A 20,727-nucleotide genomic window follows, 5' to 3' on the forward strand; every position below is an offset into this window, starting at 1 on the left:
TTGCAAAAAATAACCTTTATTTGCTCTTTATAAAATACCCCCCTTATTAAATAGCTTGTTAATATTACAGAGAAATAAATTAAATGTGAGAGTCCTAGGGTTCCTGATGGTGGGGGCAGGGGACGTGGCCCTGGATGGAGGAACTGGGTGTTACCAGGGGTCACTAGCCAGAGATCACATCCCCAGAAGCAGTCACATCATTGTGGGGGGTGGGAAAGAGCTGCTTGCTGGGCTCCACCCATGTTATAACACCCCCATTATATCCAGTCCTAAGAGCCACCCCAGAGCCAGCTTCATGTTGGGGTCCCTGTTCCATATGTTTCACCCCAGAGCTAGCTGCATTTCAGCGACCCTGTTGTACCCAGCCCCAATGCTCCGCCTCAGAGCCAGCTGCATGTTGGGGTCCTAGAGTCAGCTACATCTCAGGGACCCTGTTATACCACCCTGATGCCTCACCCCAGAACCAGCCACCTCGGGGGAGAGGGGGTTCACTGTTCAATCTACTCCACCCCAGAGCCAGCTGCATCTCAGGGGCCCCGTTATATCCAACCTTGATACCTCACCCTAGAATAAGCTGCATCTTAAAGGCAGGGAAGGAGTCCCTGTTCTACCCAGCCCCCAGGCCCCACCCCAGAGTCAGCTGCATCTCAAGGTCACTGTTCCATCTGCTCCACCCCCGAGCCAGCTGCATATCAGCAACTTGTTATGCTTAGTTCTTGACACCCCACCCCAGAGCCAGCCGCATCTGGGGGGCCCTGTTATACCCCGCCCTGATGCTCCACCCCAGAGCCAGCTGCTCCTCAGGGGCCCTGTTGTACCACCCTGACACCTCACCCCAGAGCCAGCCGCCTCTTGGGGAGCCCTGTTCCACCTGCTCCACCCCAGAGCCAGACACATCTCAGGGGCCCTGTTCTACCCAGCCCCAATCCCCCACCCCAGAGCCAGCTGCCTCTCCTGGTCCCTATTACATCTGGTCCCTACCTGCCCACCCAAGAACCAGTCACCTCCCCGGTCCCTGTTCCCTGTCCTCCACCCCAGAGCCAGCTGCAGCCTTTCCTGCCCCAGCCATGGTGCGGGGGTGGCCAGACGTGGATGGGCCGACGATGAAGTCACAGGGCTGAGACTGTTTCTGGGCAGCTGACGGAAGGCTGGCCTGGCCCAGAGAACCCAGGCGTCCTGGCTCCTGGCCCTGTCCCCCAGCCAGCTCCACACCCTTCCCAGAGCCAGGGAGAGGACCCTAGAGTCCTCTCAGAGCCGGAGGGGGTCCTGCCTCCTTTGGATCCAGATAACCCAAGAGTCCTGGTGCCCAGTCCTTGCCATGCCTGGGCTCCCATCATCTGTCAGAGCTGGGAGAGAACCCAGGTGCTGGCTTCCCCTCTGCCAAACACAGAGGGAAAGTGGAACCCAGGCGTCCGGGCTCTCAGCTCTGCCCATCTACCCCCCTGCTTTCACTCCCCTTCCTAGAACTGGGGGAAAACCCAAGCATCCCGGCTTGCCTTGGCTGAACAAGAGCGGGAAGATGAACCCAGGTGCCCAGGCTTCCAGCCAACCCCACCCCACCAGAACTGGAACCCAGGCGTCCGGGCTCTCGGCCCTACCAGCCGACCCCACCAGACCAAAGCTGGGACCTGGAATCCAGGAGTCCAGGCTTCCCTCTAGGACGGGAAGAAGAACCCAGGCATCTGGCCCTCTATCCCCAGGGTGGGGGAACCCAGGCATTTAGCCACCCACCCCCAGGGGAGGGGGGTGGAACCCAGGCTTCTGGGCGGGTCAGGCCTGCAGCCGGTACCCTCCCGCACGCTTGCGGCAGGCCCGCCGCACCCACACCCAGTAGAGTCCGGCCATGAGGGCCCAGTAGGCAATGTAGACCCCAGCCCCTACTACTAGGTAGGCTTTCTCAGCCTGCTTGGCCTCACCACTCCAGTCAGACCGGGCCTCGGCAGCGGCTGTGTAAAGCAGCCCCCCCAGCAGCAGCAGGCCCCAGATGCCAAGAGGCAGCAACGGGAGGTAGTTTCCCACCATGCGGCGCCGCCCGGACGTGCCCCAGGCACTTTGGTTCATGGTGGCCATGGCCAAATACTTGGCTGGTAGTAGGCCACCCATGTACAGCACGGCGTAGACAGACATGAGCAGCATGACAGGGTGGCCGCGCAGGCTGGCAGCGTACAGTGCCTTGAGCACGGCTACCAGCTGCACGCACAGCAGCACCCACAGCACGTCCCAGAGGCTCCCGCCGTAGAAGAGCCGCAGTACCGTGGCTGTGACGAAGAAGGGGAAGGCGCCTGCCACCACTGCCTCGTAGGCCATCCAGGGGTGGTGCCGGTGCCACCACAGCGCGTTGTACAGCCACTCCCGGAAGTAGGACTTGGTCCAGCGCGTCTGCTGCGTCAGCCACCGCAGAAACCCAGCTGGTGTCTCTGAGTAGCAGCGGGAACGGGCTGTGTACCTGTTGGGTGACGGTGGGGGGTGGAGGGTTGAGCAGAGGGCCCAGGCATCTGGAAGCCTGGCCCCCCACTTCTGTTCTAACTCCCAGTGCTGCTCAAAGGCAGGGAGGGGACCCAGGACTCTGCGAGCTTAGCTTCCACCTCCAAGATAATCCATAGGAGACAAAAGGGGGAAACCAGGTGTCCGGGAGCTTGGCGTCCATCTCCAAGATAAGCTACAGGGGACTTAGGAGTCTGGGAGCCTGGCCCCCACCTTCAAAGATAACCCATAGGAGGCAAGAGGGGGAATCCAGGCATCCGGGACCCTGACCCCTGTCTCTGTTCTAGCCAACAACATGGCTGAGAAAGTAGAAAGGGACCCTGGTGTCTGGGAGTCTAACCCCTACCTCTGTTCAAACTCCTGGCACTGTTTGGAGACAGTGAGGGGACCCAGGAGTCTGGGAACCTGTCTCCCACCTCCAAGATAACCCATAGGAGACAAAAGGGGACCCAGGAGTCCGGGATCCTGGCCCTCACCTCCATACTATCTCATGGCACTGTTTGGAGAGAGGAAAGGGACCCAGGAGTTCGGGGGTTTGGCCCCCACCTCCAAGATAATCCAGAGGAGACAAGAGGGGACCCAGGAGTCCGGGAGCTTGGCCTCCACATTCAAAGATAACTCACAGGAGACAAGAGGGGAAACCCAGGAGTCCGGGACCCTGGCTCCCATCTCCCTTTTAGCTCATGGCATGGCTCAGGGAAAGGACAAGGACCTGGCCCTTGCCTCCAAAGATAACCTACAGGAGACAAGAGGAGACCCAGGAGTCCAGAAATGTGGCCCCCAGGTCCAAGATAACCCATGGTGCTCTCTGGAGGAAGGGGAGGAACCCAGTCATCCAGGAGCTCAGCCCCATCCCTCAGTGCCATTCTAACCCACTGGATTTGAACTGCCTAGGAGAGGAGGAAAGAAGCCAGGCATCCGAGCTGCCTCTTCTAATCCCCACACGTCTGGGTCTCCATGGTCCCTTCTCTGACCACCCAGCCCACCCCCCTCCCCGCCCAGAACTGGACGGGACCCAGGCATCCAGCTCACTTGGTAGCGTAGCCGATGCTGAGCATGCGGTTGGTGAGGTGCCGGTCATCCCCAAAGGTACAGTGGGTGCCCAGGAACTTCTGGTTGTACCATGACTCCAGGAACTGCTGCAGCAGGTTGTTGCGGTACAGGCCTGTGGAGGGGGAGTGGGGTGCGGGGGTCAGAGAACCCAGCCGTCCAGGATCCCAGACCCCCCTCCTGAACCTCTATGCCCTGCCCAGAGCTGGAGAGAACCCAGGTGTCTGGGCCACCAACACTCTCCCCCAGACCTCCACTCCCTCCCCAAGGCTGGAGAGGGGGACCCTGAGGGTCAGAGAACCCAGGTGTCCAGGGTCCCAGACCTCCCCCTGGACCTCCATGCCCTGCCCAAAGCTGGCAAGAACACAGGCATCCAGGGTCCCAGGCTCCCCATAGCCCACTCCCAGAGAGAACCCAGGTGTCCAGGGTCCTGGCTTCCTGGGACCCCACTCCCAAGTACAGAACCCAGGAGTCCTAGCTCCCACCCTCCCCATAACCCAGGTGTCTGGGCCCCCAATTGCCCATTCTTCCCTACTAGACATCCCTATTCAGCAGCTACAGATAGAACCCAGGTGTCCCGGCTCCCCCTGCTCTAACCCTCTCCCTCTTCTCCACCTGTGTGAGGGAGAAGGGACTAAGGCATCTAGGGCTCACCGAGGGGCCCGCTGATGCAGGAGACGCAGTCGAAGTAGGACTGGCAGGCCCGCTCGATGTTGAAGGCCATCCAGTATCTCAGGCTGCTCATGAAGCTGATGAAGGAGTCACTGGCGTTGAGGATCCGCACGTCGCCTCCAACTGCCCCATAACGTTCGTTGGACTCCAGCACCTTCACCAGCTCCACTGTGGCCGCTGGGTCCAGCTTGGTGTCCGAGTCGCAAACCTGGGGGCAGCCACCAGGGGCGTCAGGGACTAGAGCAGCTTGGCTGGGGGCTGCAGTGGCCAATGAGGACCACTAGGGGGCATCAGACTGGTTGTGGCCAACAAAGACCACCAGGGGGTGCCAGGCAGGCATTGGCCCATCTAGGGCTGCAGTGGCCAACAGAGAAGATGAGGGGGTGCCAGGCAGGCATTGATTGGCTCATCCGGGGGCTGCAGTGGCCAATGGGGACTGCTAGGGGGCCTGTAACACACTGCAAGACCACTGGGGATCACAGCTGGAGCAGACTGGCCTAAATGGAGCTGCAACAGCCAGTGAGGACCACTAGGGGGTGCCAGACATCCATCAGCTCAATAAGGCCTGCGTTGACCAACGCCAGCCACCAGAGGGCAACAGGCCATAGAGGAAGCCAGCTGAGGCTGCAGTGGCCAACAGAGATCAGTAGGGGGCAGCAGACAGGCTAGGGGGTATTGTCTGCCCTCCTCCCTCATTGCTGTTCTGGGGGCAGGGCAGCGTGGAGGTTGGCACTGGGAGGTGCTGTGCTGGGGACAGCAAAGCAGGGGTCTCTGGCTGGGCCCAGGGGTGGGGCTACCTGGGCATCGATACCCTAGAAATGATGGATGGACATAGAGATGGATGGATGGAGATGGAGAGTATCAGGGATGGATAGATGGAAACTGAAAGATAGAAAAGGTGTAGGCATGGGTGGAGGGAGGGATGGATGGATGGTGGGGCTCTCCTTGCATGGAGGAAGGTATATAGGGCTAGAGGGAGGGAGGGAGGGAAGGCTAGAAGAGATGTAGATGTGGGATGGAGGGGGCTTTCCCTGGATACCTGGAGGGATGGACAGATGGATAGACAGCTGAGGGGTATATGGATAGAGGGATAGATCAGTGGATGGATGAAAGGATGGATGGATGTGTAGGTAATTGGATGGGTGGAGGGATGGATAGCAGATGCCCAGACAGAAGGGCGGTCGCTCCAGGGCGGAAGTGGGGCCTACCTGGACGTAGTCCACGGCATCGCCCAGCGCCCGGAAGGCCGTGTACATGACCTCGCGCTTCCCCCCCCAGCGCTGCATGATGCAGACGCAGCGCTGGGTGCGCACCAGCTCCTCCACCACCAGCCGTCCCGGGTCCTCCATCTCCACCTCCGCATAGGCTGCCGGCGGTCCCCCACCCAGCTCCTCCGCGTCAGCTGAGGGCATCTCCACGGTGACGGGGCCCCCGCCTGCCGCCATCTTGGTGCAAGCTGAGGGCCTTTCCATGGCGACGGGGCCTGCACGCATCTCCACCTTGGTGTAGGCTGAGGGCGTCCCTGGGCCTGTCTCGGTGTAGGCCATCTCCATGGCAATGCGACCTACTCCATCCATCATCTTGGTGGAGCCTGTTGCCATCTCCGTAGTAACAGGCCTTTCATCTTCCACCTCGCTGCTGTAGGTGAACGGTGTCTCCATGGTGATGCGGTCTCTGCCTTCTACCATCTTGGTGTAGCCCCGCGGCGTCTCCGTAGCAACGGGCCCTTCACCTTCCACCATACTGGTGTAGGTCAATGGTGCCTCCATGCCGACAGGGCCTCTGCCCTCCGCCATCTTGGTCTCCATAGTATTCAAGCCTTCCCCGCCCGCTGTCGTGGTGTAGGCCGACAGCGTCTCCCCAGCGCTGAGGCTTCCGCCCTCTGCCATCTTGGTGCCAGCTGGGTGGTGATAGTTGCCCTCCCACACGTAAGTGCCCACATCCTCGCCGGCGAAGACCTCGGCAAACATGTCCAGCATGTAGCGGTCGTCAGGGCTGTTGCCGTCGATGACCATGATAATGCGGAGCTTGTCGGGCGGGTAGTGCAGGGCCCGCACCGACTCCAGGCACTGGCGCAGGTAGGCCGGGTCCTCCTGGTAGGCTGAGATGGTGAGGGCCACAGTGCGGGTGTAGGAGCAGACGGCGCCGGCTCCTGCCCGCATGCGGCGGTGCTCACGACAGGCGAAGGCGCTCTGCGTCACCAGGTGGGCAGCCAACAGGACGCCGTAGAGCCCGAAGGCCATGACGTGGTAGCGGTCGGCCGCCAGCTGCAGGCCCGTCACGTAGGCCCAGGCCAGGACCCCCAGCACCAGCAGCGCGAAGGCCACGGTCAGCACCCGGCGCCAGGCTGACGCCGCCAGCTTGGGCACCTTGGCTGCGTCCATGGCTGGGGAGGGAGAGGGGGGGAGGGGGGGAGAGAGAAGGACGGGGTGAGATGGGGGTGGGAGGGAGGACCCAGGTGTCAGGGCTCCCAGACTCCCCCCGACCCACCCGCGGCAGGAGAGAACGCAGCGCGGGGCTCCCAGGTCCCCTTGTCCTGGGCTCCGACTCCGGGCTCTCTCTGCCCCCCCGGCCGCTCCCCCAGCCCTGAGCGGGGGAGAGAACCCGCGCCCGGGCTCCCAGGGGAGGGGTGCGGCCAGGGGCGGGCGTGTCCTGCACAGAGCCCAGGCGTCGGGGCTCGCAGCCTCCCTGCCCTAGCTCACCCTCCTCCTGGAGCTGTGGAGACAACCCAGGCATCGGAGCTCCTAACTCCCCTAGACACCACTCCTCTTCTTGAGAACCCAGGCGGCCGGGCTCCCAGCCCCCACCCCACACACCCCCGAGAACCGGGCAGCCGGGATCCCAGGTCCCCACCCCCTGCTCCCACCCCTGAGTTCCCACTCCCTTCCCCTAACTGGAAAGAACCCAGGCATCCGAGCTCCTAAATCCCCTGGACCCCGTCCCCTCCTAGAGAACCCAGGCGTCTGAGCTCCTAAATCCCCTGGACCCCGTCCCCTCCTAGAGAACCCAGGCATCCGAGCTCCTAAATCCCCTGGACCCCGTCCCCTCCTAGAGAACCCAGGCGTCTGAGCTCCTAAATCCCCTGGACCCCGCTCCCCTCCTGGAGAACCCAGGCGTCTGAGCTCCTAGCTCTCCTGGACCCCCCTCCCCTCCTAGGGAACCCAGGCATCCGAGCTCCTAACTCCCCTGGACCCCCCTCCCCTCCTAGAGAACCCAGGCGTCTGAGCTCCTAACTCCCCTGGACCCCCCTCCCCTCCTAGAGAACCCAGGCGTCTGAGCTCCTAACTCCCCTGGACCCCCCTCCCCTCCTAGAGAACCCAGGCGTCTGAGCTCCTAACTCCCCTGGACCCCCCTCCCCTCCTAGGGAACCCAGGCCTTGGGGCCCCTCTCACCTGCCCCCTGTGGCTGCCCCGTTGCTTGTGCCTCCCGTCGGGGCTGTGGGGGGGGCTTTTAATGGGGTGGGGGAGGGACTTGGGGCCCCACCCCCCACGTCACTGCCCCCCTCCCCCCTACACTCATCCACTCACCCACCCCACCCCCCCGGGGGCCGGCTTGCACTCATCTGCCGGCTCCTTCTTCCCTCCCGGCCTGTCTTCAACCCCCTTCATCCCTCCTTCCTGGCCTAGTTTCTCTCCTCTTTCTTCTTTTTCTCCTTCTCTAGTTCCCACTCCTCCCCCTGGTTTCTCCCTCTCCCTTTCTCCCTTCCCTCATTTCTGCCCCCCTTTCTCTGCCTCGGGTTTTTCTTTCCTTTCTTCCTCCTGGCCCTTCCTTCCTTCCTTCCTTCCTTTTGTCCACCCGCCCCTTTCCTTCTACCTCCATCCCTTCTTCCACCCATTCCTGTACTCGTCCCTTCATTCGCTCGCTTCACCCCTTCATTTGTTCTTTCCATCCCTTTCTTTCTCTTCATCCCTTCACTTGTTCATTCAGTCTGCCCCTTCCTCCCTTCATTCCTTCACTGATCCTTTCATTCATCCCCTCGTTCATTGTTTCATCCTATCCATTCATTCATTCATTCATTCATTCAGTCTATCCCATCCTTTCATTCATCCCCTCATTTGTTCACTCATCCCTTCATTCCCTTCGGTCATTCAATCCCCTCACCCCTTCTTTCATTCACTCAGTCATCCCTTCATCCTGTTCATTCATTCATCCCTTTATCTTACCCCTTCCTTCCTTCACTCATCCCTTCTACCCTTGATTTGCTCATTCATCCCTTCATTCTGTCCATCCATCCATTCAGTCGTTCAGTCCCTGCATCCCTCATTCGTTCTTTCATCCTATCCCTTTATCCCTTCACTCAATCTATCCCCTCATCCTTTCATTCATTCATTCGTCCATTTATCTTATCCCTTCATCCCGTCATTCATCCCTTCTTTCTACCCCTTCTTCCCTTCAGTCAGTCAGTCACTTGCTCACCCCTTCATCCCATCAGTCACTATTCTCCCCTTCATCCCTTCATCTCTTCTTTCCATCCCTTCATCCATTCTGCCCCTTCTTGCCTACCCCCTGCCCGCCTTCCTCTCCTCCTTGCCCTCCCTCATTCATTCGCTCCTTTGTTCTTTCCTTCCTTTCTGGATTTCTCTCCTCTTTCCCTTCCTTCCTCCCATTCACTCGTTCCCTGCTTCCCTCCCATCTCTTTTCTTCTCTTCCTCTCCTCCTTCCTTTCCCCTTCCCTCCTTTTCTTCTTCCTTCTCCCACTCCTTCATTCTCTCATTCATGTCTTCCTTGCTTTCTGTCAGGCTCTCCTCTCCTTCCCTTCCTCCCTTTCCTTCCTCTTACTCAGCACGTTGTTCTTTCCCTTCCTTTCCTCATTACTCTCTCTCCCTCTCTCTTTCTTCTGCTCTTTTTTCCTTCCTTCTCTCCTTTATCTCTTCCCCTTCTCCCCTTTCCTTGCGGTCTCCTCTTCCTTTCCTCCCTTCATTTCTTCCATCCCTTCTTTCTTCCCTTCCCCTCCCTCGCTTCTCCACTTCTCCATCCCCGCCCTCCGTCTCCATCTCTCCCTTTCCCTCTGTCTCCATCCCTCCTTCTCTGCCTTCATTCCTCTGCCCCACGTCTCCTTCGTTCAAGGGGGCTGCGGGTCGGGAGTGGGGGGGGGGGGCGGCCCCTGGGTGACCCCGGGTTTCCTGCCTCTAATCCCCCGGGAATTCCTGGCGCGTCTCAGGCACATTCCTGCGCCGGCTCCAGCACCTGGGGGCACCTGGAGCCAACGCGGGCGTGCGAGCCCCGCTCCCGGCCCAGCAGCCCAGCCGCCCGGGCTCCCCGCCCCCCGCTCCAGGGCTGGAGAGAGCCCAGGCGTCCGGGGCCGCGGTGACCTCGCGCGGGAGGGGCCGGCCGGCGTTGCCATGGCGATAACAATATTTGGGGCCGAGGCCCTTTAAGAGCCGGGAGGGTGGGGTTCTGGGGAAAGCGTTGCGTCACTCGAAGGGGGCGATGACGCAACAGGGACCCCCGGGCCCCGCCTGGGTTCCCTGGAAGCGGGTGGGCAGCTCAGACTCTGCGCCCTGCCATCAGCGCCCCCCTCCCCATGACGTCAGCGCCGCCCCTCCCTGTCTGGCCCTGGCGGGGCTTCCCCGAAGGGGCGGGGCTTTCCCGGCGCCCCCCGCCCCGCCAGCGGGGCAAAGGGGGAGGCCCCCACCCGCCCCCCCCGTGACTCAGGGTCTTGGGCAAGAGAGGAAGGTCCCGTGACGTGGCCCCGGGCGCCTGGGTGCTCCAGCGGGGGGGCGGGCAGCTGGGTTCCCCGGGGGGCCGGGGCCCGGTTCTTCGCGGCTTCGGGATGGCGCGGACGCCCGGCGGCTCTGGGAGCGGCGCGGGGGCCGCCAGGTCAGAGCTGCGCAGGGCCAGGGCGTCCCGCACGGCCCGGTCCCCCCGCGGGGCGCGGCTGACGTCGCCCTGGCAACGGGCGGCCCCGCGCCTCCCGCCCGGCCCCACCCGGCGCCTGGTACCAGGGCTGGCCGGCCCCCGGCCCCCGGCCCCCCCTCGGAGGCAACCCAGCGCCCCCTGCTGTCCCAGAGCTGCACGCAGCCCAGGCGTCCAGGGGCTCCCCCCGCCCCGCTCCTCTCCCCGAGACCCCCGGCGTCCAGGGTCCCAGCCCCCTGCTCCCCCTCCCCAGCCCCCAGTGCCCTCGCGCAGAACCCAAAGCGGCCAGGGGCTCCCCCAGCAAGGAGACCCCCCCCCCCCCTCCCCACAACTGGGGACTTCCCACGGGCTCCCAGCGCCCCCGCCCCCACACACTTGGGGGACCCCCCTTGGATCCCACTCCCCCCGTGATCCCAGGCGCCCGGGCTCGCAGCGCCCCCGCCCCACGCTTGGGGACCCCGCCCCCCTTGGATCCCACTCCCCCCGTGATCCCAGGCGCCCGGGCTCGCAGCGCCCCCGCCCCACGCTTGGGGACCCCGCCCCCCTTGGATCCCACTCCCCCGGGATCCCAGGCATCAGTGCCGGCTTCTCCTGCGCCGCCGGCGCCCCCTGGCGGCCGCTCTGGGCCAGCGGTTTGCTGGGGCGATGGCTGGGAGCCGGACGGCCCGGTGCCCTTGGCGGGGAGGGAGGAGGGCTGAGCGCCTGAGGGCTTTGGGGCCGGGGGGGCGGACGCCTGGGGCCCGCGGGCAGGAAGGGGCGCAGACGCGGTCTGTCCTGCGGCTCCGGGGCTGAATCCGGGCCCCGGCCCCCCCGCCACGCGTGTGTCACCGCCCGCGTGAGTCAGGATGGGGCCGGCACCTGCCCCGGGGGGACCCAGGCGTCCGACCCCCCCCCCCCCCACATCCCTCTGTGCAAAACATGCACTTGCCCCACGGCCCCAACTCGGCTCGGGCCGGGCTCCCCGGAGCCCCAGCTCCCTCCGGGGTGGCGTGACGCCGTACCCCGCACCGTGATGTCATAGACGGCGTCATGCAAGGCCGGGGGTCGCGGCGCTTCTGCGGGAGCCCCGGGGCGTTCAACACACGCGTGTCGGTGCCGCCGGGGGTCTCTCCCAGCGAGGCGGGGGGCGGGGGGGACCCGGACGCCTGGGTTCTCTGGGAAGTGCGGGGCAGATGCCCGGCTTCTTTCCCAGATGGGGGCGGGGCGGGGCGGGGGGGGGCACAGGTCTCATCCGTCTCTCTCGGTTTGGGGGTTTTGTGGCTACTGACTCGTTTCCCGGCTCCCACGGCTCCGGCCTGCGGGAGGGGAAGGGGGGCTACACTTCAGCGAACCCAGGCATCCGGGCTGCCAGCCCCCCCGCTCTCGCCCCCCCGACCTCACTCCCCTCCGAGAGCTGGAAAGAATCAAGGAGTGCGGGCTCCCCACTGCCCCCCCAGCCCGAGGTAGCCCGGCCCTTCCCTGCCTCTAGCCCCCGCCCCAACCCAGCTAGTCCCAGAGGCAGCGCTGAGCACAGTGGAGGCACCGGGCAGGTGAGGACGGGGCTGGGGGCACGGGGCTGGAAGGGCAGATGGGGGTGGCTCAGAGACCCTCCCCAACCCCCCTCCCAAGACTTCCCAGGCAGAAGAGCGGAACAAAGGATCCTTGCCTTTTAAGACGGGTGGGGGAAACTGAGGCACGAAATCTTAGGGGCCCCTATGCTGTCTCCTGCTCTGACCCCCAGTGCCCACTCCCCTCCCAGAGCTGGGGGGGACCCAGGTGCCCAGGCTCCCAGCCCTCCCTCCACTCCCAGAGGTGGGGAGGAGGAGGAACCCAGGAGTCAGGGCTCCCAGCCCCCCACTTCCCCCACCCCTCCCAGAGCTGGAAAGGACCCAGGCATCTGGGCTCTGCCCCCAGCACCCCAATTCCCCTCCCAGAGCTGGAGGGCACCGAGCTGTCTGGGCCCCGTCACTCACCCGCAAGCCAGTCCCATCCCAGCGTGGAAAGAGAATCCAGGTGCCCGGGCCCCCAGCACTCCCTGTTCTACCCTGCCCCCCACCCTAACCCCCACCCTAGACCCAGGCATCCAGGTCCCCAGCCCCCCCTGCTCTGACTGCCACCCACCCCAGCCCCCGCCCTGGGAGAGAACCCAGGCGTCCAGGCCCCCGTCTCGGAAGAGCTGAGTGTTCTCCAATAATATTTGCCCTGGGGTTGAGCCACCCCCCCCAACCCCCCTCTAATTACCCTAAGACCGCAGGCTGTGACCACAGGGCCGGGGCCTGTGGGGCGGGGAGGAGGGGGGCAGGGAAACCAGCCTGCAATTAGTGGTGCCCTTGTTACCAGGAAGAGAGGGAGGGGGGGAACGGGGGGCAGGGCCCTGGGCCTTCTATGGGCTCCCATCCAGGCCCCATCCTAGACCCTGATTGGCTGGGGGGGGGAATAGGCAGGCACCTCCCTCCCTGGCAGGGGGCACTGTGGAGCCTCCTGCCCCAGCGCAGGAGCTGTCCTGGGGGCCAGTGCTGGGGAGAGGGGGTGGGATGGGGCAGGGGGGGATCTGGGCCGTTTTAGGGCACTGGCTGGGGTGGGGGCCCCTGTTCACCCCATCTGTGCCCTTCTCCATCCAGCCAGCCAGCCAATCCACAACCAGGCTGTCCATCTGACGGTCTCTATAACCATCCCGTGTCCATCCATCCCCACCCCACCCCGCTCTCTTCCCCACTCTCTCCCCACTCCCCAGCTGTCCCCTATGGCTGACAACACCTCCGCCTTCGACTACAACTACAGCTCCTATGAGGACACCGCCACCATGCCAGCACTGCCCACGGCCCTGGGGACTGTCATGCGCGGCATTTCAGTGGCCCTCTACAGCATGGCCTTCGTGCTGGGCGTGACAGGCAACGGGCTGGTCATCTGGGTCACTGGCTTCCGCATGGCACGGACAGTCAATGCCGTGTGGTTCCTGCACCTGGCCATGGCCGACTTCGTCTTCACCCTCTTCCTCCCCCTCAGCATGGTTTACGTGGCCCTGGGCTTCCACTGGCCATTTGGGAGAGTCCTCTGCAAGCTCAACAGTGGCTTGGCCTTCCTCAACATGTTCGCCAGCGTCTTCCTCCTCACGGCCATCAGTGTGGACCGCTGCCTCCTGGTGGCTGCCCCGGTGTGGGCCCAGAACCACCGCCGGCCCCGTGTGGCCTCCTTGGTGGCCTTGGCCATCTGGTTGGCAGCCCTGGCTCTCAGCTCCCCCTACCCGGTGTTCCGGGACACAGGGAACCCTGGGGCGTTGGCCAACGTCACCCATTGCTACAACAACTTTGCCATGGGTGTGGGGGACGTGGCCAAGGGGGACACGACCATGGAGGATGAAACCAAGGGCGATGTGGTGATCACCCGACACCACGCCCTGGTGCTGACACGCTTTCTGGCTGGGTTCCTAGTGCCCTTTGCCGCCATCTTGACCTGCTACGGCATCATGGCGGCCAAGATGAAGAGGAACCAGTTGGCCCGCTCGGCCCGGCCCTATCAGATCATGGTGGCTGTGGTGGGCTGCTTCTTCCTCTCCTGGTGCCCCTACCACATCTTCTCCTTCTTGGAGCTGGCGGGGGCCATGGGGGCACCAGGGCTGGATGCCGTGTTGTTGGTTGGGGTCCCCTTGGCCTCGGGCCTGGCCTACCTCAACAGCTGCCTCAACCCCGTCCTCTACGTCTTCGTGGGCCGTGATTTCAGGGACCGGCTGTGGCGCTCGGTGCTGCAGGCCGTGGAGAGCGCGTTCAGCGAGCCATCCTCTCCCCGCAGTGCTGGGCAGGGGAAGCTCGTGTAGAGGGCTCCTGGCCACCTCTCTGCTAGCCCCCACTTCCCTCCCAGAGAACCCAGGAGTCCAGGCTCCCAGTCAACTTTGACCCGAACTGAACCACCAACCTTCACTTCCTTCCCAGAGAACCCAGGAGTCCGGGATCCCAGCACCTCCATGACTCCATTCCTCTCCCAAAGCAGGAGAGAGTCCAGGCTCCCTTCCACCTCAACAGGGGGCCATTTGGCCTTCAGGGGCTGCTGGGTCCAGGACAGGATTGGCTGGAGTAGGGGGAAATGGAATAGAGATATATAGATATAGAGGTCTGACTGGATACAACCCAGGTGTCTGGGTTCCCAACTCCCCCCTTGCAACCCCCCAGTGCCCACCCCCCTCCCAGAGCTGGGAGAAACCAGGCGTCCTAGCCCCACATCCTCCCAGCTCTTACCGCTTTCCCACCCCCATTGTCTGGCGCTTGGCATCAAGTCTCTGACATGTGATATTGGGTAGAATAAAGATAAGCCTTTGATCTTCTGTGATTGGCTGGACTCTGGTACCCTGTCCCCTCCAGATCCTGCCCCCATGCCCAACTCATCCCTCCAGTGCCAGTCTGGAAACCTCAGCTGGACGGCGGTCATACACCCAGTCCATCCCAGTTTAATGTGACCCCCAGGCCCCACTGAACTCCCAGAGCTGGAGGGAACCCAGCCCTGCCTTGTTCTCGCCCCCAGCCCCCACTCCTGTCCCAGGGCTGGAGAGAGAACCCAGGTGACCAGGCTCACAGCCCCATGGCTTTCAGCCACCAGACCCCACACCCTTCCTGAAGCTCAGGGCAGAACCCAGGTGTCTAGGCTCCAGCCCCTTCCCCCCGCCCCTCACCCACTACCCCCCACCTCGCCTCATAGCCAGGAATCGGTGTCCTGGGTGGCATCATGCATGTCCCAGACATGGGAGGGAGCATGTGCAGTGGCTCAGCTGCCTCATGTCACAACTGCAGATGGAGCAAGTTCCTGTGTATATGATGTCCTGGGGTGGGACTGGGATGAGGGGTGGGAAGGGATGGGGGGGTATATGGACTGGCATAGCCCTTCCACCCCTCCCCCTACCCCCACATCCATCCATCCATTCCCACAGCCTTCTACTCCTGCCTCCCACCCACTGACACACCCTTCTGTCCATCCACGCAGACCTCCATCCACCCATCCTTTCCTTTGGCCCCTCCATCCACTGACTCCTCACAACCCTCTGGCCATCAAACCAGCACCCTTCAATCCATCCATTCTTCCTCCATCCATCCATCTCAGCACACATCCATCCATCCATCCATCCCACCATCCCTCCATTCTGCTTTTCCTTCCTTATACATTCCCTCTCTCCCTGCTCCCACCCATCCATCTCACTCCAGCTGAACATCACTGGTTTGGAGACCAACTTGTTCAGAGGCGCAGCAACAGCTTCTTGTTGGCAACAACTTACTGCATCCAATGCTATGAGGGGTGGGCAGAAAGGAAGGGCTATGTGGAGAAGGGGAAGGGGTGGGGGTGATGCTGCTAAGAGCTGATGAGTGGGTCCATTAGCACCATGGAGGTGAACGAGGTAATCAACACAACCCAAAATCCCATTGCCCTTCCCCTACCCCATCTATCCACACTCTGTCCAGGGCCAAAGTCCCAGAGAGTCCTCCAGACACTTTAATAATTCTCATCTCCCAAAGCTTTGGCCCTCACCTGAAGGGCATCAGCATAAAGTTCATCTACAACTTTGGAGAGCTGGTAGACGGAGACAACGAAAGAGCATGCTGCACTTATTAGTGCATGACTAAGTTTTCCCTTGACCATTCCGAGTACACAACATGACTTCTTGGCCCAGGATAGCTGTACAAGGGGAAGCTGTATGTTTTGGATTTCTGGTGATCTCATCATCCCCTTCAGCTCGGACAGGGGCAGGTCAGCTTGACTGGCCATACGGCTCAGGGACTCATCATCCAGGCCAAAGTGCTTGTAGAAGCCAATCATGGAGACCAGAAGGAGTTGGATATTGCATTGCAGAGAGACGCTAGGGATGGAAATGGCACCGGCACCACCTGAGGCCAGGGCTATGAGCCAGGTCAACTTCTTCAGCGCAGCTCGCTTCTTCTCCAGGATTTCCTTGGAGAAGTTGGGCAGGCTCAGCAGAAACACCAGCTTCTGCAGATGGGGAAGATCCTGTTCTAGGGTGTCCTCCAGTTGGTGAAAATCTAACTTGGCTATATTCCAGTTGGAGAGAAGAAAAACCTTTGGACTGGAGACCCCCAAGGCTTCCAGCTGTCTCCTGCATGTGTCCCGGATCTTCTGAAGAACATTGCCTTCATTGTAGGCCTCACCACGGGTCCTTTTTTCATTCTCTAAATCTTGGTCCACTTTGGCCAGCACAAAGTAAAACTTCTTGTCCATCTTCTGGATCTCCAGGGCCAGGTCGGCATCGCTGGATCGGAACCGTTCGGAGCTCACAATAATGAAGAAGTTGTAGGTACTGAAGTTCACGTCCTTCAGATAGGTCTTTGGCTGGAAACGCACAGATCCAATGCCCGGCAGGTCATAGAACGTGACATTGGGGTAGCGAGGACACTCATAAGGTGTGGGATCCATCGTTGTTTCATTCACCCCAATTTCGGCCGCGCCTGTCTGTTCAGGTCTCACGCCCCGGATGGCATTGATAAAGGAGGATTTCCCAGCACCTGTTTCTCCTGTGACAGCAATCCGCAGCTTGACAGTTTCCAATGACTTGAGCTCCTTAAGCGCTTGACTGGCTGCTTCTTGGTCATCCCGGGCTTGGAAGAACGACTTGAATGACTCATAGATCTTGAAAGCTGTGTCCAGTTCCTGCTCTGAGATTAAATCTTGATAAGGACTCATGGCCACCTGGAAAACTTCCAGAAGGAGGGTCAATTCCTGAAAAGCATGGGGATGGGAGAGCTGCAGTGGGTGCATGTTTAGAGGATCCCCCACAATATACCAATCAGAATCATTCCCATTCTCCCCTCTCCTCTCCTTCTGCCGCACACACACATCAGGCTCATGTTTCCCAAATGAGGCTCATCAGGGCTTGAAGTACTAGTCAACTTGCCTGGGTTCTTCCCCAGGTCCAGGAAAGGAGTGGGGGTCTAACCCAATGCACCCCTCTCCTCTCCCTACCCAGGCATCCTGTCTCCCTACCCCCCTGCTGCAATCACCGCAGCCCCACTCTCCTTCCAGAGCTCCCAGACACTGGGCTCTATTTCTTGCTCTGGGAAGGGACCTGAGACTGGTGGATTAGACTGGGCGGCTGGGAGCCCAGATGCCTGGGTTCTGTCCCAGCTGGGAGGAGGAAGTGGGCGAGAGCCCAGGAGCTGTGGACCAGGACTCCTGGGTTCTCTGTGGACTCGGGGCAGGCTGGGGTCTGGTTGATATGAGCAGGGGGTGTTGGGAAGGGCAGCTGTAACCCAGCTTCACTGCTACTGCCATGGGTTCACTCAGCAAGCATCTCTGTATCCCAGAGCAGCCCTGAGGCTGAAGTTGGTTTCTTATTTCCAGTTCCTTTTTCAAAGCAAATCCTCACACAATTAAATAGTGTCAGTAATGATTGGCACAGGCTCAAGAGTTTCATCCAAAATGGAAATCTACTAGTAAAAATGTACAATAATATCATGTATCAAGTATACAGCCCTGGAAAAAGAGACTTGTGAGTAGGCTGGGATTATGAAGTAACTCATTTTCAGGACACCCCAAAATAAAACAGTGCATATCTGGTTCTGCATCCAATTACCAACCCATGACCTCTCAAATGCCAATCACTGGCTTTTGGGAGATGGTTGTACCCTACCCCCTTGCCCCCGAAATCCCTTTCTTCTATCCTGTATTTAGGTCTCATGTATTGAAGTCGATGGACTGCTGCTAGTTCAAACATGTCACCAGTCCTGCTGAATTCAATGGAGAACATCCAATATTGGCAATTTGATCAGATTTTGGTAAAACAAAGGGTTTCTCATTGCAGGGACAGGGTAGTTGAGGTAATGTGAAATACTGGCAACCATTTGTATATTTGCACAAACTTGGTGAGACCAAGAGCTGGCATTATCATGATGGCTACGTGGCTCCTTATCATAGGGGCCTGTGAGTTGGCAGCCTGGCACACAGAAACCATTTCAGGTTGGGCAGGTCTTTACTTCTTCAGCAGAGTCCCCTGATGGCCAGGACACATGGTTTGTGGTGACCTGAAAGGATTTCCACCTGTAATCCCAGCCCAACCCCAGCTCCTTATTCAGTGCTACATATATAGCACAAAGGCCTGGAGTGCCATCTGTGGGCAGCCTGTCATGCAAAAATCAAGCTTCAGATGGGGCAGGGTCCCACTCAGACTTATTCAAAAGTGTCCTTCAGTGGCATAGACATGTGTCTTGGGGTGTCCCCAAAACTATTGTGTCCCATAATCCCAGCCTAATCTCAGGTCCTTTTTCAGGGCTGTGCACTTGATGCATGAGATTATTTTTCATTTTTACTAGCAAATTTCTATTTTTGGACGAAACTCTTGAGCCTGTGTCATTCGTTACTAACACCCTTTAATTGTATAAGGATTCACTTTGAGAAAGGGAATAGGAAATGGAATAAGGAACCAATGTCAGCCCCATTGGGAAGGCTTGAATAGTCCCAGATGCCAGGCAGGACCCCCTAGTTCCTCTATTTACCCCCTGAACCCCTCTGCCCAACCCTCTCACCAGGGCTGGATTAACCCTTTAGTGGGCCCTAGGCAAACAAACTCATGGGCCCCTACTTAATACTGTATATTTATAGTACTTTTTTCACTCAATAATTATAATGTGTAAAACAAGCACAACTGGGCCCCTTCTTCACTTAGGGCCATAGCCCTGTGCCTAGTTTGCCTATGCATTAATTTGGTCCTGCCCCTCGCTTCCTTTTTCTGCTATGGACACTTCCAACCCAGACTGGAGCCCTGAATTGAGGGCTGGGGTGCAGGACAGCCCAGGGCACCCTCCATGCCCTCTGTAGGCACCTACCTCATGTCCAGCCTCAGTTTTCCCATGGTTCTTACTTGCTGTGGATCGAGACTGGTGGTTCCCCATGGCTGCCCAGCTGGAGGAGCTGCCAGGGAGCAAAAATCAATCCCAGGCTTCACACAGTCCCGGGACCTGAAACTGAAAGCAACAGGCCCATGTGACCATTGCCAGAAATAGAAGAGGCGGAGTCGGGACTGGCTGTGTTTACTTAGGGAGTATGAAGAAGGCACCTGGTAATGTGGGGCCCCTGCGGTATACACCTGGCAATCTGGTGGTTGCACCAGAGGAAAAAGCAGACCTTTTTAACAATTGCTTTGGCTCCATTTTTTTGTGCAGGGACCAGGACTCCCCCATTTAGATTCAGGATGGACTTAGGAGAGATTCCACCAGGCCTAGGGTCAGGGAGGACCAAATTAGGGAACTTCTGGAGGGATTGGACGTGTTTAAATCAGCAGGTCCAGACGCTCTCCACCGCAGCGTGTTGAGGGAATTGGCAGAGGTCATTGTGGGGCCCCGGCACAGCTTTACAAGCATTCGTGGTGCTCTGGCCAGGTGCCAGATGATTGGAAGAAGGCCAATGTGGTCCATATTTTCAAAAAAGGGAGGAGGGAGGACCCGGGCAACTATAGGCCCGTCAGTCTTACCTTGGTCCTGGGGAAACTCTTGGAGAAGATTATCCAGGAGCACGTCTGGGAAGGACCAGCAGGGGGGACGATGCTCAGGGGCAACCAGCATGGGTTCATTAGGGGCAGGTCCTGTCAGACCAACCTGATTGCCTTCTACGATCAGGTCACAAAAGCATTGGACGAAGGTGTTGCGGCGGATGTAGTCTTTCTGGACTTCAGAAAGGCCTTCAACACTGTCTCCCACCCCATTCTCATTAAAAAGCTAGGCGACTGTGGCATTGATGTCTACACAGTCAGGTGGGTCGTGTGGAAGCCAGTCACCTAAGACGGCTCCGGAGGCCATTAACTCTGAGGGAACTTGTTACGTAGGCACAGAAGTGAGCGGGAAGTACAAGGATAGTGGACAAGTAGTGTGAGGTGCCAGCATGGGGAGTCCGTTTCCTGAGTGACCTTGTATGGTACCGTTGTTTGTGTGCAAAAGTTGCTTACACTGTTGTATAAAAGCTGGAGCTTGGCCGCGCCCAGGCAGAGCTGCCTCAGCTTCTCTCACGGCTAGCACTTAATAAACTGAGTGTTCAGAAGAAATGTTACTGTGGCGTTTTTACCACGACAATTTGGAGGTCCCACCGAGATGTCAACCGTCCGGCCCAGCTGCCCAATGTTCGGCGGCCGCCTGGGAAATGCCGACTGCCGGCACTATGGCGAGGCCGTTGTCCTCCCCTGTCTTCCCTGGGCTGGCTGTTTGTAGCAGACGGCTGCGCCTGACTACGACATTGAACTTGTTGGTTCACACTCGGCTCGGGTCAGGTCTGGGTTCCGGAGCGGTGCGAGTATGTATGTTTGAGAGATTGTCTCGTGTCTTTCCCCTTGTGTCTGGTTCATGGGCAGCCGCCCCAAGTTGGCCGCTTGCGAGCCAATCTTGAAAGCAAGGACTCATGTTCCAGTTTGTGCATCCTTTTGTGTCTCTGGCACCGGGCATCGCTCTGGCGAACCCATTTCCCCTTCCTTGTGTGTCTCTGGTAAATCTCTCCTGGTTTCTGTAACGGGTGGGGGAGGCTCAGTTTTGGTCCCCAGGTTATTATATGTATACCCATTATGGAGAAAGGCCTTGTAGTTTTTTGAACAAATGGAATTGGTATATCAGGGATGATACATCTAAGCAATTTCCCTTGCAAGGTACTTTTGATATGAACAAAGTTGTTCACCTTCGAGGAGCATTGGAGGCCAGGGGGAGAAAGATCCCT

General features: G+C 59.9%; 3 protein-coding genes across 4 annotated transcripts; 1 reads left to right on the forward strand and 2 right to left on the reverse strand.

The window, feature by feature from the left end:
- Positions 1–6,708, reverse strand: HAS1 (hyaluronan synthase 1). Its single transcript, XM_019487056.2, has 4 exons — positions 5,415–6,708; positions 4,189–4,414; positions 3,517–3,649; positions 1–2,446 (listed from the first exon to the last, which is right to left on the reverse strand). The coding sequence occupies exons 1-4, from the start codon at positions 6,588–6,590 to the stop codon at positions 1,771–1,773; spliced, it is 2,211 nt and encodes a 736-aa protein (XP_019342601.1). The 5' UTR covers positions 6,591–6,708; the 3' UTR covers positions 1–1,770.
- A 4-nt stretch (positions 6,709–6,712) lies between these two features.
- Positions 6,713–14,359, forward strand: LOC102576221 (chemerin-like receptor 1). Of its 2 annotated transcripts, none has more exons than XR_009457242.1 (2): positions 6,713–11,591; positions 12,776–12,862. XR_009457242.1 is itself a non-coding variant. In XM_014608560.3 (2 exons), exons 1-2 carry the CDS (start codon positions 11,235–11,237, stop codon positions 13,853–13,855), a joined length of 1,437 nt encoding a protein of 478 aa, XP_014464046.2. In that variant the 5' UTR covers positions 6,997–11,234; the 3' UTR covers positions 13,856–14,359. The 2 variants fall into 2 exon arrangements, 1 of the variants encoding a protein (XP_014464046.2); XM_014608560.3 differs by having other exon boundaries at positions 6,997–11,591; positions 12,776–14,359.
- A 1,108-nt stretch (positions 14,360–15,467) lies between these two features.
- LOC102576698 (interferon-inducible GTPase 5) lies at positions 15,468–18,973 on the reverse strand. The gene is made up of 2 exons (XM_019476609.2): positions 18,858–18,973; positions 15,468–16,755 (listed from the first exon to the last, which is right to left on the reverse strand). Exons 1-2 carry the CDS (start codon positions 18,921–18,923, stop codon positions 15,517–15,519), a joined length of 1,305 nt encoding a protein of 434 aa, XP_019332154.2. The 5' UTR covers positions 18,924–18,973; the 3' UTR covers positions 15,468–15,516.
- Positions 18,974–20,727: the final 1,754 nt, after the last annotated feature.

This window comes from Alligator mississippiensis, chromosome 15 (assembly GCF_030867095.1).
Source record: "Alligator mississippiensis isolate rAllMis1 chromosome 15, rAllMis1, whole genome shotgun sequence".
In the NCBI taxonomy this organism is placed as follows: domain Eukaryota; kingdom Metazoa; phylum Chordata; order Crocodylia; family Alligatoridae; genus Alligator; species Alligator mississippiensis.

Coding starts and splice junctions, on each gene's coding strand:
- LOC102576221 (XM_014608560.3), top strand. CDS start 11,235: ATGCCCGGCTTCTTTCCCAGATGGGGGCGGGGCGGGGCGGGGGGGGGC. Junction 11,592..12,775: donor ACAGTGGAGGCACCGGGCAG/GTGAGGACGGGG, acceptor CCCACTCCCCAG/CTGTCCCCTATGGCTGACAA.
- LOC102576698 (XM_019476609.2), bottom strand. CDS start 18,923: ATGGGGAACCACCAGTCTCGATCCACAGCAAGTAAGAACCATGGGAAA. Junction 16,756..18,857: donor AAACTGAGGCTGGACATGAG/GTAGGTGCCTAC, acceptor CATGCTTTTCAG/GAATTGACCCTCCTTCTGGA.
- HAS1 (XM_019487056.2), bottom strand. CDS start 6,590: ATGGACGCAGCCAAGGTGCCCAAGCTGGCGGCGTCAGCCTGGCGCCGG. Junction 3,650..4,188: donor CTGCATCAGCGGGCCCCTCG/GTGAGCCCTAGA, acceptor CCCCCTCCACAG/GCCTGTACCGCAACAACCTG. Junction 2,447..3,516: donor AGCATCGGCTACGCTACCAA/GTGAGCTGGATG, acceptor GTCACCCAACAG/GTACACAGCCCGTTCCCGCT.